General features: G+C 31.0%; 3 protein-coding genes across 5 annotated transcripts in view; 2 read left to right on the top strand and 1 right to left on the bottom strand.

The window, feature by feature from the left end:
- Positions 1–3,045: 3,045 nt before the first annotated feature.
- The window catches only part of zfh1 (Zn finger homeodomain 1), a 190,980-nt gene continuing 175,354 nt past the window's right edge, over positions 3,046–18,671 (bottom strand). For all 3 annotated transcript variants that reach the window (XM_015512800.2, XM_015512802.2, XM_015512803.2), the window contains 4 exons: positions 8,762–8,902; positions 6,634–8,451; positions 5,370–5,604; positions 3,046–4,196 (listed from right to left, as the gene is read on the bottom strand). In XM_015512800.2, coding sequence (XP_015368286.2) covers positions 4,003–4,196; positions 5,370–5,604; positions 6,634–8,451; positions 8,762–8,902 — 2,388 coding nt within the window. In that variant the 3' untranslated portion in view covers positions 3,046–4,002. The remainder of the gene's footprint in view (positions 4,197–5,369; positions 5,605–6,633; positions 8,452–8,761; positions 8,903–18,671) is intronic.
- LOC149058352 (uncharacterized) lies at positions 11,345–14,926 on the top strand. The gene is made up of 8 exons (XM_089219022.1): positions 11,345–12,055; positions 12,832–13,075; positions 13,191–13,349; positions 13,409–13,596; positions 13,978–14,074; positions 14,169–14,440; positions 14,531–14,696; positions 14,770–14,926. Exons 1-8 carry the CDS (start codon positions 12,005–12,007, stop codon positions 14,874–14,876), a joined length of 1,284 nt encoding a protein of 427 aa, XP_089075148.1. The 5' UTR covers positions 11,345–12,004; the 3' UTR covers positions 14,877–14,926.
- On the top strand, positions 15,229–17,199 carry LOC149058351 (uncharacterized). The gene has a single exon (XM_089219021.1). The coding sequence runs from the start codon at positions 15,262–15,264 to the stop codon at positions 17,197–17,199; it is 1,938 nt and encodes a 645-aa protein (XP_089075147.1). The 5' UTR covers positions 15,229–15,261.

The following is an 18,671-nucleotide window of genomic DNA, read 5'->3' as shown; positions in this document are numbered from 1 at the left end:
TACTCCCACCAAAAACATTAATAAAATTTAATGTTTTTGCAGGTGAAATGGCCATCAACAGGTGTCACATTGCAAAGAACCGTATAAGTGATGAAAAAAAATTGTAATTTTTGATTTTTTTTTTTTGTTTATCAACGTATTACCTAATCAAAGTATATATGTAAGGTAAAGTCTGATTTGGAAGGGACCAAAATACGCTTTTTCTACATTTTTAAACTGTATAAGTAACAAATTTGTTACTTTAAAACACAATTTTGGATTCCTGTGGTCATACTATAGTTCAAACCACTGTTTTACAATTTTTATTGTAAACATTTTTCTTAACGATACTATAAACTATCTGAAACAGACTTTGAATAATCTCGAAAATGCTTCCACCGATAAAATCAATGAAATGTTACATTTGTGGAGAAATGGCCATCAACAAGTGTCACATCAAGCCTTATGTATAATATATATATAATATTAATTGACATATTTATGAAAGGTAAAATCCAACTTGAAAGGTAAAATTATGCTCTTTATAAATTTTACTAAGAGTATAACAAGCTTATAACTTAAAAAACTATCTTGGATCCTTTACTAGCTCCAACCACTATTTTTACAATTATTTTTTGCAAAAATATTGCTTAACGATGCCGTAAACAAGCTAAAGCAAATTTGGAATAATCTCGCGGAGATGTTTTCACTGCAAAATTAAATGAAATGTTGAATTTGTGTCAAGAATTAATCTGTTGTTTTTTGACTAATAATATTTATAATATCGTGATTCTTATATTATGGTTAGATAAATATTCTTAAATGGATAAAAAAAATGTTTATTTCATCTGTATGTTCGAGATTCCGCTCTCGTTACCGTTAAAAATCTCTGGATTCAGTATAAGTTGTAGGAATACGTCCTATCAATTGTTAAGGACCACATTTTCAATTATTTTAGATTTTTCTGTTTCACTGACGGAAATATTTTCGTACTTATTAATTTCGTCAATATGCACTAAAATGTACAATGTAAACAAAAGCATATAGATCTGTGGTGTATTATAATAATTGGGTATAGTTATACCCATAAACTCATTAAAGTTACTGGGACACGTAATTTGGATATGATATATATATATTAGTATGCTCTGTAGCACAATCCCTGCAGGAAAAGGTTTGGCATTTGATTATAATTATCTATTATAATATAATAAATAAACAACGAGTAAATGTAAATTATTAAATTTTAGCCATTTATGTATACACATTACATATTATTTATAATTTTTTTCATATAATACATTATGCATATATTATTACAATATAAACCTATTTATAAATCCGAACATATTATATTATTATGCACGGGTAACTACGTTAAATCATATATATATATAATGTATAAATTTATTATATATACATTGAAATATGTATATATAAATTTTTTTTTGTAAATACAATATTAAAAATCATATTAATTTTATAATAAGTGTATATTACTATATATATTGAAAAATCTTTGAATAATGTAAAATAAAATTGTTGAAAAAAAATCACAATAACCAAAATAAACTAAATAACCAAAAAAAAAAAAACATAGAAGATACCGTAAAAAAGCGTACATCATAAAATATTATATATTAACTTAAAAAAAGAAAAAAATATGTAATAATCAAACACATTGCACAAAATAAAAGTCGAAAAAAAATACACGGAAAACGTACATACAGGAGTTAAGTTATATATTATAATGTAGAATATACATACATAAAAGTAGGTAAATATATATAATGTAAAACAGTTTTACGAATGCTTAAAATTAAGCATATTTCCTTAATTATCTTTGGTCTCTCTAGCCCAATTTTAAAACTATAAAAAAAAAGTATTTCCTATACACACATATCTTAATTGTATAATATTTATATATAATTTTATTTACAACATTTTTTTTCCCGCACATGGCGTATTTTATAAATATTTATATTATATAATAAATTAATAAAATACTGAAAAATATAATTATTTAGGCACGTTGAATTCACATAATTTGTCGGTTAAAAAAAAATCATTTTTTTCACCAATCAAATATTATAATAATAATGATAATAATAATAATAATAATAATATCGACCCTTAGAAAAAATAGACCCACAAAACTCGCATTAAAATGACGCGTTAAGTATGTATTTATATAAACAATATAGTGTAATAAATTACGCGAAATATTGTGAATATATATATAACTTCAGCAGCAGCGAGTATATATTATATGTACTAATTATTATATATTATGTATATACTATCAATACTTCCGATTAAACGTTTGATGAAATAGCTAATAATAATACTGTTTAGTATATTGTAATATCATAATAATATAATAATTGGTAGGTAATATTATACGCGAGACTGCATATTTTGTAAGTACAAATGAAAATTTCAAAAAACTATTCACAAAAAATTAATCGAATTCAGCAAGGATGAGGGGCCGAGGTGACGTGAGTGATTTTTATAAATATATATACGCGATGATTAAAACCTTTAAGCTAATAATGTAATATAATTTGTGTAGGTAGGTATATATATTTTAAATATATTATAATTTTATAATTATATCATATGGAGGGGTTAAGTCGATTCAACAAATTTATAATGCTATATATTATATATGTTATACCTAAATACAATAATATAATATATGTGTATACTATATATATATATATATTTAATGCCACATACGAATAATAATATTATAAAATTGAACAAAAAATATGTAACGGACGATTGCTAACAAATACTATTTTAATATAGTATATATATATGAATGTATATATATACACGTAAGTGGGAAATGGTTTTTTTTGTTATTTTTTTTTTTTGTTATGTTTTATTTTTATTTTGACAAACGATCTAATATGAGGTATATTATACTTAGTGAATATCGGCGTTGATTTTATGCTAACTCGCGTATATAATATAAATATTTTAATCGATGTAACAACTTATTATACAGAGCTTTATATACGTGAGAGTCGAGAGTCGGTTTTAATTAGGGGTATATAGGTATATATATACTATAAAGATACGTGTTATTTTTATACACCATACCTATATTATTTATATACTATAAATCGATTTTTTTTTTAAATTTTTTTTATTAATTTCTATATATTACATAATAATATTTTAGTAATAATAATAAGGTTTTTTTATTCATAAATATATTAATATTTCATGGGAAAAACACACGCTAAAAAACTGACCTATATATATTTACAAAGTTGAAAAATTGTTTCATTTATATTATACTTTAGTTATTGTCTCTCGTGGTATCATATCATTGATCATATACATAATATTAGACGCAGAACATATTTTAAACTTATAAATAATTATTTTTTTTTTGACAAACTTTATACAATATTTATACTATATAATTAACATTTATATAAAAATATAAATTCAGAATGATAACGGCTAAAACACATTACTTTATATCATACATATTACATTAGATTATATATATATATATATAGGCACGGAGTGTGTCAAACAACCCGAAAAATTATTGTCTCGATTATAATATACATATATATATATTTATTTATATTTTTCACATTTTTATATATATATATACGTTGACCCTTTTGTTAAATACATATTGCGTTAAATTTTTTTTACAATGTTTTTTTTTTTTTTTTATTGTTTTCCAGACGAATAAAAAAGGGGATAGTCGTTACGAAAAAAAAAAAAAAAACTAAGAAAATCGGAAAAAACAAAAACCGTCAAAAATCGAGGCAAAAATTAGAATAGTATAATATAGTAATATTAAAATAGTAGTAGTAATAGTAGTAGTAGTATATTATGTAGTAGTTATTATAATATATTATAATTATAATTATATCAGATAATAATAAAGCGGTATAGAGACGGTGACAATATATATTATACACCAATGCACATATTATTTTTAAATGTAGGTATATACTGTCGGTTATTTGAGTAGATCTGTCGAATTAAATATTACTCTCTGTACGGTTTGCAGTACGAGAACCGGTGGTTCATGTGCTGGCTGTACGAACCCGAATGCGAGAATCGTTTCATGCACTTGGAACATTGAAACGGCTTCTCGCCGCTGTGCAGCCTCTTGTGCTCGGTCAGATGGTGTTTGTGTTTGAACGCTTTCGGGCAAACGTCGCACTTGTGTGGTCTTTGATCTGCAACGACGAAATTATCAATCAATAAAATATTACCTACAATTTCATATATATATATATATGTGTGTGGCGCGCTATATTATGATTTATGACAGTATAGTGGGTAACACGGGCATCATCCGCGAGAGAAATATTAGAAAATGCGATTTACCAATTATATCTATAATATTGTATATAAGTACAATACGTTATTGATACGTCGATACGTATTTACCTATAACTTTTGTGACATCAATTAAAAAATTGTTTCGTTTTAAATATAATACAAACGATGATAATCATGAGTTATTAAATTTATAAAATTATGATTAGAATAAAAATGTTTAAACAGAGGTATATAGTTGAGACTATTACATCTGTTATTAGTTCTTTCTGTTACGCGGCGTACCTATGTAATATATATACACGTGGCCTTGTGTTTAATGTTGACCATTTATGTAATGTCGTTTCAGATAATATAGGTTCAATTGTTATCACTATCCATTATGAATATTATTAGATGTTGGCCTGCAATGTTAACATATTATTAGCTGGATAATATGATATTAACCATGCAATAGGACCTTTGGATAATGTCTTACATCTATATACGATAATGTATGTTGTATGTCTATTAGTCATTTAGTCATGCGCGGTAAAAACATTTAAGACAATAGGATTAGTAATTACCATAAAAGATATATTTTATTAAATAACAAGAGTAAAATATAATTGAAGTAAAACACCGCTTTCAACGGGTTACTGTAATGGTACAGCATTAAATCGAGTATTTCATTTTATAAATATTATTTTTAATATACATATAGAATCAAAATGTTATCATTTATTACTAGGTGCATATGGTATGCGTCCATGAGTTATGACATTTTTAATTGCACAAACTACTAGAAGATTTACCACGCTTATATTACATCAAATATGGAACTTTTAATATCGCATTCACTATATTGACAGGCTAACTTAATTATAACATCATCCGAATAGTGTTGACATTATTCATGTTTATATGAACTAAAAAGAATCACACATAAGTCAAAATGAATGAATAATGTTGACTTTATCCGGCTAATGTCGACAATACCCAAATGTTAACATTTATCTTCCTACTTCTTTATTGTTTACGTATTATGTTAAATATAGTTTTAAGTCCAATAAATATACACTGCAGCATACCTGGTACTTCGGCAGATTCCACGGATGACGGTTTGGATTTTTTACTGGGCGAACCAACTGTGGCCGCCATTGCGCCATTACTGGTGTTGTTGTTGTGGCTGTTGTTGTTATTGTTATTATTGTTGTTGTGCATGACGCCTGCGCCACCTCTGGTTGACACCGCGTCGTCCGGATCTTGGGACGTACATCCCGAGTCTTCAGCCTCGTCCGTCATGTCGCTCCAGTCTCCATATTCCTATAAATTTCCAAAAAATAAAAACTGTTGTTCAAATATACATTTCAGTCACACGCGGTAATTTCTAAATTTAGCGTTGACGATGTGCGAGTACACAGCAAAACGAATACACATCATGTGTCAGCCACAGCACAGCCAACGAACGTTAATTAAGTTAACGAGGTAAAATTGAGTGCAATTACGAGAGGTGACGTGTGAATATGTGCGAATGTACCTATATATAATATTTGAAACCATGTCACACCGTTAAGTAGTAAACGCATGTAGGTAGGTCGTGTATATTATATTAAACGCTATCAGTGGTAGACTGTTACAAAAGCTCTATAACACTCCGATCAACCATCACGTATAGGAATTTTATAAAAATTGTAAATTAAAAATATTATATTATATTGAATACACACAATTCGATACACCTAGGTATATATAAAAATAAAACTGGTGTAGCTGTATTTTATAGGATAAAAAGAGCGATCGTGCGACGACGTCACGCCACCGCTGCACGGTGCAATATAGATATGAAATAAGTTATTTCAGCGAATTTATATATATTTATATTAGAGACAACTTTGCAACGCGATTGAGCAGAAAAATATCTTATATTGTCAGTTTAAATTATTAAATTTAAGAAATTGACCTATGATATAATGCCTACCTGGTCATAAAAATCAACAATAATAATACTATATATAGTTTAATATTTCTCAATAATATATATTATATCTATATTTACCAAACTTATTTTTTTTCGAAACATGCAAAAATTAATGAAAACTTGGGCCATAAGCTCAATATAATATTAGACCGAAGACAAGGACAAAAAAACAAAAAAAATGCCTATTTTTAATTCGTTGTAATCAGCATAATAATAAATAGGTACCTAACAATACTTGTAGAAAATGCATGATGTTTTAATCGGGTATGACGAAATAAAATATGGGATGTAGGCAATACCGGAAGTGGCCCGGGATATTGACCTCCGAAAGCTTAAATATTAAAATATCATAAAGTTGGTCATATAGTACTCACTCTCTTCCATGAACGTTTCTCGGAAGCAGGGCTCAAGCTGCCGTTGTGCCGGAGCGCGACAGCCGGTATGGGCGAATGAGACGCCGGATGGTGCAGGTGTGATGACGAAGGCGGCGGCGGGGGTGGCGCCGCGCAAACGGGCGACGGCGGTGGGTACGCGCCTCCCAGGAACGTCTTGCGGCTATGCGATTGCAGCATGGTCGCGGGCGGCGACGAACTGCAGTCGTCCTGGTTGTTGGCGGTCCAACACTTGAACTGAATGGTGCACTTGTTGTTTAGCGTAACATTGCACATGGAACCGCGGCCTCCGTTGCACTCGTCGTCATCCGCGCTGCCGTCTTTGCCGTGGCGGCCCCGCTTCGTGGACAGGTCGAGTGGCTGCTCGGCGAGACTCGGGGCCGCTGCGGCGGACGCGGATGCCGGCGAGTAGGGCATGTGCACCAGGCGGCCTTCACGCCTGTCCCGTGCTCTGTTGTTCTGGAACCACACCTGGACGACGCGCACGTTGAAGCCGATCCGGTCGGCGATCCGGCTCAGTTCCTCACGCTTGGGCCGCGGGTTGGCCGCGTAGCACTCCTTGAGCACGGCCAGCTGGTCATCTGCTATCTGCGACCGGACGCGAATCTTGCGGCCGTCCTGGTCCACCGAGTCCTCCTCTTCAGTGGTGCACGGTCTGTGCTCGTCGTCTGTATAACAGTCGCTGCCCGCGTCATAACCGTTGTTTATGTTGTTGTTGTTGATAGTCGTCTTGGAACCGGCGCCCACCGAATAGTCAGCCGCTTTGGCGACCATACTTTCGGCTCTGTGGTGGTTGAGGATGTGATGGTGATGATGGTGATTGTTGTGATTGGGATACAAGCTGTAGCCGTGGTGATACGGCGGCGAATCGCTCGTCACGCTAGGGCAACCGCCCGACGACCCGCAAGACAGCGGCTGCTGTTGGTGCAGGGCAACCGCTGCGGCGGCCGCGGCGTTGGCCATCATCAGCTGCTTGGTGACTGCCGATACGTTGACCGTCTCCAAGAGTTTCTTGACCGCGTCGTCCGTTTCGCCGGCCGCCGCATCTTCGTCCATGTCGATATCGCCGTTTTCGCGTTCTTTCTTCACCACGCTCACCACGTCGATCACGTTGTCGTACTTGTCGTCGTCGTCCTCTTCGTCGTCCTCGTCGTTGAAATCGTCACCACCACTCTCGTGCTCCTTATTACGGTTGTCTTCATCTGTCGTCTTGTTCTTTACATCATCGCCACTGCAGCAGTCGTCTTGTTCTTGTTCTTGCTGTTGTTGTTTTTCTTGTTCTTGCTTGACCATCGCTGACTGCATCTGCAACGACGGCTGCAGCAGATCGTGTATGTTGAACTTGCTCTGAGTGTTGAACAGTCCTGGGAAGTAGATGGCTGCTGCGGTGGATTTCGGTGACGTGTGATAGAACGATTGTTGTGTTAGCGATTGCGTCTGTGCTGGGCTCGGCTGCGCCACTTGCATGTCGTACTTGGACACCGACGACGGTAGCAAAGGCGAGAACGCATTTCCACCAGCACCGATACTGTTGTTGTTGTTGTTGTGGTTGCTGCTGTTGTTGTTGGTTATGTTGTTGTTGTTATTAGGAACTGGACGCTTTCCCGGAAAACCGTTGTTCGGTTGATGGTGAGCGGCATTGCGGTTGTTGGCTTGCGATCCGCGGCCTCCCATTTTCAGATTTATGATCAGACACTTCTTGGAAGTCATGTGACTAGAATACGAACCGGAATGCGAGAAACGTTTACCACAGTTGGAGCACTCGAAAGGTTTTTCACCACTGTGAATGCGAATGTGTTCCTACGGAAAAAAATCCCAAACATACTTTTAGTCTCGGCGAAAATCAAACAATACGACACATGCGTATATCATAAATTTGCTACGTATTATATTTATATTATTATATACAGCCTGAAAAAAACGAGTTTTTCGTAGCTCTTATAAACGCTGAGAAAATCAAACATCGGGCTAAATATATATTATATAATAGTATCTAACACATATATTTTATATTATCTATAGTATAGTTGCAGGTGCAGGTGCATTGAATACATTATATTAAAATATAATAATTTAATATTATAAATTAGAGTATATTATATATAGTTACCTTGAGATGATGTTTGAACTTGAACGCCTTTTCGCACTCGGGACATTTGAACTTGCGTAGCACCGCACTCTCGTCGTGGCTTATCATGTGCCTTTGGAGACGGTAAACGTTGGCGAACGTCTTGTTGCACACCTTGCAGGACTGCAGACGAGAGAAAACAAAAAAAAAAACACGTGCGTGTTATTAAGAAGAGCAGCTATTATTTTACGACGGTTCGCGGGACACACGTATATCGTAAACGAACTGCAGGGATTTGTGTATACATAATATATAAAACGTATACCGCAATAAGGACCGGGTCGGGTATATAGGTAGACGAAAGAAAGAAAGACCATATAAATACGGAAAGAAAAAAAAATCGTGACGCGTAAAATCTCACGACCAAAAAAATCTTCGTAGGAGTCCTAAAAATCCCATCATGCCTGGCGACAACGACGCCTTATTAAAAATAATAATCAAACGAAAAAAGCGCCGTTTAGAGGGAGAGAGTGAGAGACAGAAAGAGAGGACCGTTGACGAGCTGCGGTTATGTTATAGACAAAAAAAAAGAGACCAGAGAGTGTATTATTATTATTATTATTATTATTATCTAGAATGAAATACGACGAATGTCGTAAAGGTATGACGTCAACAACGTGTCACCATGTGTTATAGGCCGTGCGGTATGTGTGTGTGTGTGTGTATATATATTATAATGTGTTGTTTGTACACATATATTCGTGTGTGTGTGTGTGTGAGTACGCCGTGTTTCAGGCACACATATACATATTATATAGTGCAGTGCAGTAATCGTGAGAAACCCTAATGGCGACAGGTTATACGAAAATCGTTATATAATTCCATGTGCCGCCACCGCCACACCATGATAACATGACGATCGGTTAATTTGACTGCGCCTCGCACACATGTACACATGATATTAAACATGTATATATAATAGCAGTCGGCATCGTCTTTACCTCATATCTCGTCCTCCCCCGCGCAGCTATTATCCCGTCGGTATAATATATACACGTATAATTACACGTATGTATATCATATACTACAATATGTGAGGCCGCATATTCGAGATTCGAAGTCTATTATATATTTAATACTTTTAATATTTTTTTTTTATCGGGAATAATATATATATATATTATTATTATATTTCGGGTCACACTCGGGAACACGCCCCCCCCCCATCCTTATGTGCAACATCTCTTTGTTGTGTCTTTTATCAAACACACACACACATGGAAAAAAGTATAACCGACAAAATATAAAATAATAATTGTTATCATCTGATGCTGCAGACAGAACCACGCAATTATCAGAGGACAGATTATATATTATAATATATTATACCTAATGGTTCGAACACGCACCACGGTACCCGAGACATATATTTTATGCGATGATGATAATATTTTACTTCATTTTTACTATCTCTCTATCGTCGTGTTGTATACAGATGATAATATAATGCGTACAGTGGTTATATCGCTATGTATATTTTTTTTTTGTAAAAGCCATGTGGTCCTGCATGTGTTTCGCACTGCCGTGTGTAAAATATAATAATAATGAAATAATAATACATATAGACAGATATAATAATATTATATAGTATACACGTTTGACTCGTATACACCAACTATTATATAGCTGATATCCGGCGAGGCCGTGTCTCCGCCCCCGAAAGAGCGATAATCCATTATATATAGGTATACTAAACGTGTCAAACATATTATATTTATACCTACAGCGTACTATATATATATAGTAATATATTATAAATACGCGATTACAATAACACTTATTGCTATATGCGTGGAAAATAAGAAAAATAAGAAGAGAGGTCGATCAATATTAAATATATATATATGTGCGGAGTACAGACGGGGTAGGTATATACATATTTTTATAATTTATATGTCATATGCGATCACGTAGGCAATTCGTTTCGGAGGGAATAAGAAACGAAGAAGAAAAAAACGACCGTCATGGCGCGCGAGACTTTAATGGCCATCGTCGTCACCGTGTCGGGTAGGTATATATATCTAAGTATTACATAGGTACATATATATATATATCTAATATGGTGACGGCGTTGCAAGCGAGAAGAAGGTCGCGTCGACGCGTTTCGTCGTGGCCCGGTGAGCACGTCGATTCCCTTTGTGAACTGGTCGGGTTATATATATATATATATATACACGTTTCCACGAACGGCGGGAGGTAACAATAATATGTGTATATTATACACGGTAAGGGACCGAAGACTTGCTGCACATCTGGACGGGCCCCGAAGAGTCGCATCCCGAAGTGTATATAGACTCTGCGGGGCGTGGGGTTCAAGGGATGGGTTTTTTTCGAGATTACACGGAGAATAACACCTTGCGGTGGATCCTCCCGCGCCAAGGTCGGGTTTAGTGCTGCATCAGCACCATTATTACATATGAATATTATTATTATTTACAGCACTACATCTATATATTTCACGACGCGTTCGTGTTTTTCTATTGACCCCCCCAAAAGTATTTTCCGTTCTTTTGTCCGAATACACATATATATTATATTATAAATATTATACGAATTTACGCTTAAACCCGTCAACGGACCACACACAGCAAACACATCACGGAGAATACCCACTGTGCAATCTAAGTTACAAATCGTTGCCGCTATGTTAAGTTTCGATCACATAAAAATATTACGAAGTATCAATAATGCAATATTGTAAAATTATTCCATAAAAATAATATCTAATGTATCATAAAGTAACATTATTTAAATATTTTAAGCGTCATACGCATGTAATGCTACAAATGAACATTCGTGAAATGTTCATTTATTATTGTATTGAAATAATCTTGTTTACGCGTTAACATGCAATTATAATATTATTATTACTTTATTAATAATTTTAAAAATATACCCAAATAGTTTTATCTCATTGTTATAAGCAATATAGCATTGTATTTCTATTTCCGATTTCGGGAAAGCTGAACCCACATGACGCGCAACGGACGGCGCAAACAGCGCACTGTGTAGTGTACTAGTGTGCGGATATTATGAAAGTAATATTACACTACATATTATTATAAACATAAAATTCGTAATCATAACCCATGTGACATTGTGACCGTTTAAGTTTTCATTTGTTTTTTTCCGAGTTTCTCTTGTTTGAAATTGTTCAGTTATTGTTTTTCTCTTTCATTCTGGTTATTTTCATTTTACCTATACTTCACGTCTATACGGAAAGAAATGGATTACCAAAATAGCTGTGAATACTCAACTTCTGCAATTAATAGAAAGGTAATTAATAATTATACACCTATTTTGCATTTTAGTCTCAATGTGGTCATCAAAAAGTAAGTAATATAATTTTTTTTTTCGTATAAATGGTTGTAAACTTGTAACTTTATTAAATAGGTAGGTTTATAGACAGTGTTGGGAAGTAGGTAACTTAAGTAACAAGTTACTATAACGAAATTACTTTTTTATTAATTTTCTGGTAATTGAATTGCATTTTATTGTAAGTAATTTATATGTGATTTAAGTTACTCTTTTGAAGTAATTATTACTTAATTATTCATTACTTTATTTGGTTTAATACTTTAATATAGGTACTAGGTATAACCTATGCACTAAAACGCGATCTAAAATTAGTGACTGTAATTTTTAATATGCACTTTTTTAAAAAATAAATTTGAAAGTGTGAAGAAATAACTAAATGTGTAGCAAAATGAGTATTTGTTAATAATTTCATATTGTTGGTTGTCATTATTTAATATATTTTAGTTTATGTATTGTCGTATTGAACACATGTGATATTTGCTCCAGTGATATTTTTGAAAAAAAGTAACTTTTATTGTAATTGAGTTACTTTTTAAACTCAAAATAAATGTAACTTGACCAATTAAAAAAAAAAAAGTGACTTAAAAATAATTTAGTTACAATTTTGAAGAGGAATTAGTAATGTAATTTAATTATTAAAAAACAGTAACTTCCCCAATACTGTTTATAGATAGGTACACACATAAATATTTATAATTAATTAATAATTATTCATTTTCCATACATTTTCATAGACACTAACGTCACTAACCAAAAAACGTTGGGTGATAGCTACATTTCCTGACAGTCAGGAGTATAGTGTCATACCAACTAATTGGGTTTTAAAAACTGTTGATGGACATGGCAATGCAATAGTAAAATGTATGTGGCCACCTGCTACATTACATGTTACAAGTGATGTACTAAAAGAGGCTATGGAACCATTAGATGATTGGAATACTTACAGAATAAAATTATTTGAAAATGGAAAAGAGTATAGTATGTATCTATTATATATCTAAAATTTTAAAGTATTAATGAAAATAAACCTACAAAAAAAAGGCTAGCATAGATACCTACCTAAATTTACTATATTTACATAAACAATTTGTAGGTGATTTTGGTAAAGCGTGGTATAGGCATGGCGCATTAACTGAAGAATCAGCATCCGAAATTGAACAGCAACTTTTAAATAAAAAAAATAAAAACAAAAGATTGTATGGTCAGTCATCATCAATGATGTGTGGAGATTCTGATACTTCTAGTGATGAAGGTAAACAATTCATTAATTTTTTTTACCTAATAGCTTACTTATTTTATTTTTAATTATAGGTATTAACATTATTCAACAGAAAAAAATAAATAAAGGTCCACAAATTGGTATGACAGAACAAACTGTTGTTAATAACATTTCTGAGCCTCAGTTTACTGAATTAAATAATATCAATTTAAGTCCTTCCACAAGCTCAGAGAATGTATCGTTGAATATGGCAATATCTCGCAGTTTTAACATACCTGAGGTAAATAAATTTAACATCATTTTTAGTTACTTAAATAATAACAGCTAATAAAAGATTAAAAATTTTAATTTTTAAAAAATAATTCTTAACATTCATAAATACTAACATTTTTTGTAATAGAATTTCCTTAGAATTTCTAAATCAATTATTTTTAGTTACCTAGGTACCTACCTATTCATTTTTTTTTAAATGTTTAACTCATTCTGATTTAATCCTAAATTATTTAAGTATTAGGTTTAGGTAGGTATGTTATTTAATTAACATTGCATTTTAAGCTATTATAGGTATGTGATGATAAAAATATAATTCATGTTTCATTTAATTTTTACCATAAATTTCATTAGTCATCTATTTAAAATAGTATTTTTGTTGTAAACTTAGAGTAGCAGTGCATTACCTCAACAAACTCAAATTAGCCCAATACCACATTCGGTATACAAATTAAATTCAGTGGATTGTTTGGACAAAACTCAACCAGGTTTAATGAAATATAATAATTCTTATGAATATTTTCCCTTGTTTATATTGCACTTAAACATTTTATTTCATATTTTTATATTTACTATTTATAGAAATCATTCAGATAGATAAATCAAATACAATTATGGAATTATTAAATGTAATTTATATGGAGCAAATTCAAAGTCGAATTAAGTATGACCATTTATTGTCTAAACTTAATAATATTGAAAGAGCTGTTAATAAAATTGGATTAATTAATAACGCTTCAACTGTATTACCCAATTTCGATGACAATTTTATGTCAAATTGGCCCATGAACAATGAGCAAATGTTTCAACATGTTTCAAACTGTTTGTTGGACGATTCATTTGTTTCATTAGTGGCACGTATATTGTTATAATAATAATAATATAAATCATTAATTTAAATTCATACCAAAATACCTAATTTTAATTCTATTTAAAAACTTCAGGAACATTTTTTTATATCTATTGGTGGGAACGCAGTTAAAGATAACGTAAAGAGAGTTCTTGCAAAATCTTTTACTGATGAGTTTGCCATACGTTGTTCATGGACAGGAAGAGGAAAAGATATTTCTACTAAATTATGTGATTCTAAAATTGTAGTTGTATTAAAAAGTAAATAAACTTATAAATAGTTATTTTTTTACATTTAACTTCAATATTTTTAAATTTATAATTATTATTACAGGGTGTATAAAGAAAGGCCAAAAAGATTATAGTGATGCTTTATTTGAGTCAATTTTAGCTGATTGGTTCCGTTATGCTACAACAAGATACAAAAGATCATTAGAATAATATTTCTATCTTTTTTAATAATAACTATTTTATTAAAATTAATATTTTATGCACAGTGTTCAAAAATTTTACATGAATCTAAAGTAGTTAACAAAAGTATAAAGACTTATAATTTATATTAATTAATAATTATATATAAAAGCTTAATTATGTTGGTATTTATGAAATAAATGTCAAATGTTTGATTGAAAGTAGAATATGTTTTAGTTTTTGTTTGGGATCTATTTTGTTAAGTACCTATTTACACTATTTCTAGAAAAAGAGAAGGAAAGAGCTTTGTCAAATGACAAGTCGTCACTTGAGGAGAATTATTCAAACTGAGCAAGATAGATGCATAACCAATTTAAGGTCCTCTCTGCAACAACCTACTTCCACGATTAATACAATGCCAGAAATTACAACTTCTCCTGTACAAAATGAAATTTCAAGTAACACATTGATATCTGATGATATCCCAAGTTTATTAACTTGTACTGATGATATTAATAATAGTGAAGAACCTTTAATTGATAATTTAATACCTGAAATAATTGTCAATAATTTTGACAGTACTATTTCAAATGATCAAATGGGTATATGTGATAAATTAAGAAATTGGAATGTAGAGTTTAATGTTTCTCATAATTGTTTAAACAAATTATTAAATATCTTAAAAAGTGAGGGTCTGAATGTTCCTAAAGATGGTAGAACGTTAATGAATACACCCAAAAAACATAACATTTTGTCTATGAAACCTGGCGCTTATGTACACTTTGATATTAACCAAATTATAAGTTCTTTATTACATAGGCATGAATTTGATTTATCTGACATTACTGATTTAAAATTAGGTGTAAATGTGGATGGTTTACCGATATCAAAGAGTTCAAAAAGCCAATTTTGGCCAATTTTAATTAGTATTTGTAATGTCCCAGTTTTATCGAGATACGTTTTACCCGTAGGTATTTATCATGGTTTAAAAAAACCTGATTCATCAGACGATTTTTTAAATTATTTTTTAAGTGATATTTTAAATATCATACAATTAGGTATTCAAATAAATGGCAAGGTATTTAATGTTACAATAGGACATATTGTGTGTGATGCACCAGCTAAATCATATTTGCTAAATGTTAAAGGTTTTAACGCATATTTCGGATGTAATTCGTGCTCTGATGAAGGTACATATATTGATGGTAGAATGGCTTTTTTGTCCATGGATTCTTCTTTAAGAACAAATGAAAGTTTTAGAAATAAAACAAATGAGTATTACCATAAAGGACCTAGTGTACTTGAAAAATTACCAATTAATATAACAGATGATGTGCCACTTGACAATATGCATTGTACATATATTGGGGTGATGAAAAAACTTATTGAATTTTGGGTGAAAGGAAAAAAAGATGTACGGTTATTGGATGTAGCAAAAAATGACATTAATGATAGTATTTTAAATTTAAAAGCTTATGTTCCATCTGAGTTTTCTAGACTTCCTAGGTTACTTGATGATTTTTATTTTTGGAAGGCTACAGAATTAAGATGTTTTTTATTATACTATGGGCATATTGTTTTAAAGGGAAAGTTAAAGAAAAAGTTTTATGTACATTTTTTGCATTTGGTTACTGCTATAAGAATCCTTGTTACAGCTGAAACATGTATTTCTTTAAATGAAACAGCCAAAATATTACTTGACACTTTTGTAAATGATTATGCTGCTCTATACGGTCAAAAGTTTATTAATTACAATGTTCATAGCTTAATACATCTACCATTTTTTGTTCTTAAACATGGCCCACTGGAATCTTTTAGTTGTTTTAAGTATGAAAACTACTTGCAAGAAATAAAAAAATTTATGAAATGTTCAAGGTTTCCTCTGCAAGAAGTTTCTAATAGAATTTATGAAAAATTAGACCAAATTAGAAATACTCCAGAATCTAAATATCCTAAATTGTCTAAAGAATTACATAAAACCCACCATTTATTGAGTGACAGAGTTTATGAAAAAGTGGTTTTGGAAAATTTTTCAACCATAAATATAAATACCATAAATAATAATTTCATCATGTTGAAAAATAATGATTTGGTGTTTGTTGAACAAATTTTAATGACTTCAAACAATGAAATCAAATTTCTTGTCAAAAAATGTAACAGCTTTTCATCTTTTTTTAATCTACTTAATTTTTCATCCAAAGATATTGGCTCATATATCATAAATCTTCAATTTTTAAGTACACCTCATCTTATCCAAGTAAATGATTTTAAATGTAAGTGTTTTTATATTCAAATATCAGAGAATAAAGCAGTAGTTATCACTCTTTGTCATAATTTAGATATACCACAATAATTAAAACAAAATTTTTAATGTGATTTAAAATATTTGATAAACTCCTCATGATAAATGAATTATATTTATTGAAATTATTAATTATTGTTTTTTGTTTATTAGAATTAAGGAATGTAAATATTTAATGAATATAATGTAGGTACATATCTAATCAATTTGGATTAAATATATTTTATATTATTTTATATATTATGTATTGCAATACCTATGTACAAATATGTTATTAATTTGTATTATTTTAAATGTAAATGTTTTATAAAATATTAAGTTTGCTATAATATTATAAAAATTATTTTAAGTTAATTAACATTTTAGTTAGATTACCTTTGTGCCACATAGACGTTAATTAATTCATATTTTTTTTATGTATAACATAAAATTATAGAAATGTATATTTAATAAAAAAAAAATTGTTTTGAAGTCAAATAAAACACTTGGTTATATTAATTTGTTTTTTAATTTTAAATAAAATGTGTATTCCTTTTCATATTTGATAAAGGTATAAAAATAATATTATGATACCTTAAAAGAATAAGCTATGAATTATGTAGGTATTATTGTAATGTTTTATTTATATTAATATTCTAAAATATATTTAGAATACGATTGAAAAGGTTTAAAATTATTTGATAACGTTTATTGAATGTTTTTTGGGAACAATCATTGAATGTTATTTGGTAACAATCAATGGATGTTATTTGTAACGTGCTTGGAATATTACCAGATTACTTGTATGGAATGATATACAGTAATATGCATGGAACATTGGGATAAAGCATTGTATTCATATTACGAATGAAGTTACTTTCTCGGGACATAAGCAGTTCCGTGCACATTGCAATCACACAAATGTAACTTAAAGTGTAACATTACAAGTTATAAATTAATATTGTAAAAACATCGTAAAAATATTCCATTGCACAGTGGGTATGTTCAATTGTGTGCGAGCCGGTTACACGCATATATATGTATAATACATGTGCACGCACGCGCACCGGATTTTAGGTGTGTTTATTTTATTTTTTGTATATATATATATATATGTGTGTGTGTGCGTGTGTGAGGATATCTATACGTTCCATGAGACGGATCGTTTAAAGTATATATGTATATTATATTAAAAACACGCATATATATGTACAAAGGTTATTATTCGGGCCCACAGAGCCACTTTCATGGCGTCCTACAGTCATCGTGTATGTATAGAGGTGTGCCAGGGCGAGGTAGTCACGAAATGTATAAGTATAATACATTATTCGATATATAAACCATTCGGAATTTAATGGAAATAAATATAAATAATAATAAAATATACCTCCGCAGGGGCCAACCAAACAGCCAAGCGGCGACTGCGTGTGCATGGTGCACGTCGAGTCTCTATATATATATTATAATATAATATGTAGGTATACCTATCCGATGCGTGCATTTACAACATTTAGTTAAATCGTGGAAATCGTTTAATTTATATT

The sequence above is a fragment of the Diuraphis noxia genome, unplaced genomic scaffold (genome assembly GCF_037042655.1).
Source record: "Diuraphis noxia isolate RWA-SAM2 unplaced genomic scaffold, SU_Dnox_SAM2 contig0002, whole genome shotgun sequence".
Lineage (NCBI taxonomy): Eukaryota > Metazoa > Arthropoda > Insecta > Hemiptera > Aphididae > Diuraphis > Diuraphis noxia.
The sequence above is the reverse complement of the archived record's forward strand: the minus strand, read 5'-3'. Positions and strand labels throughout refer to the sequence as shown.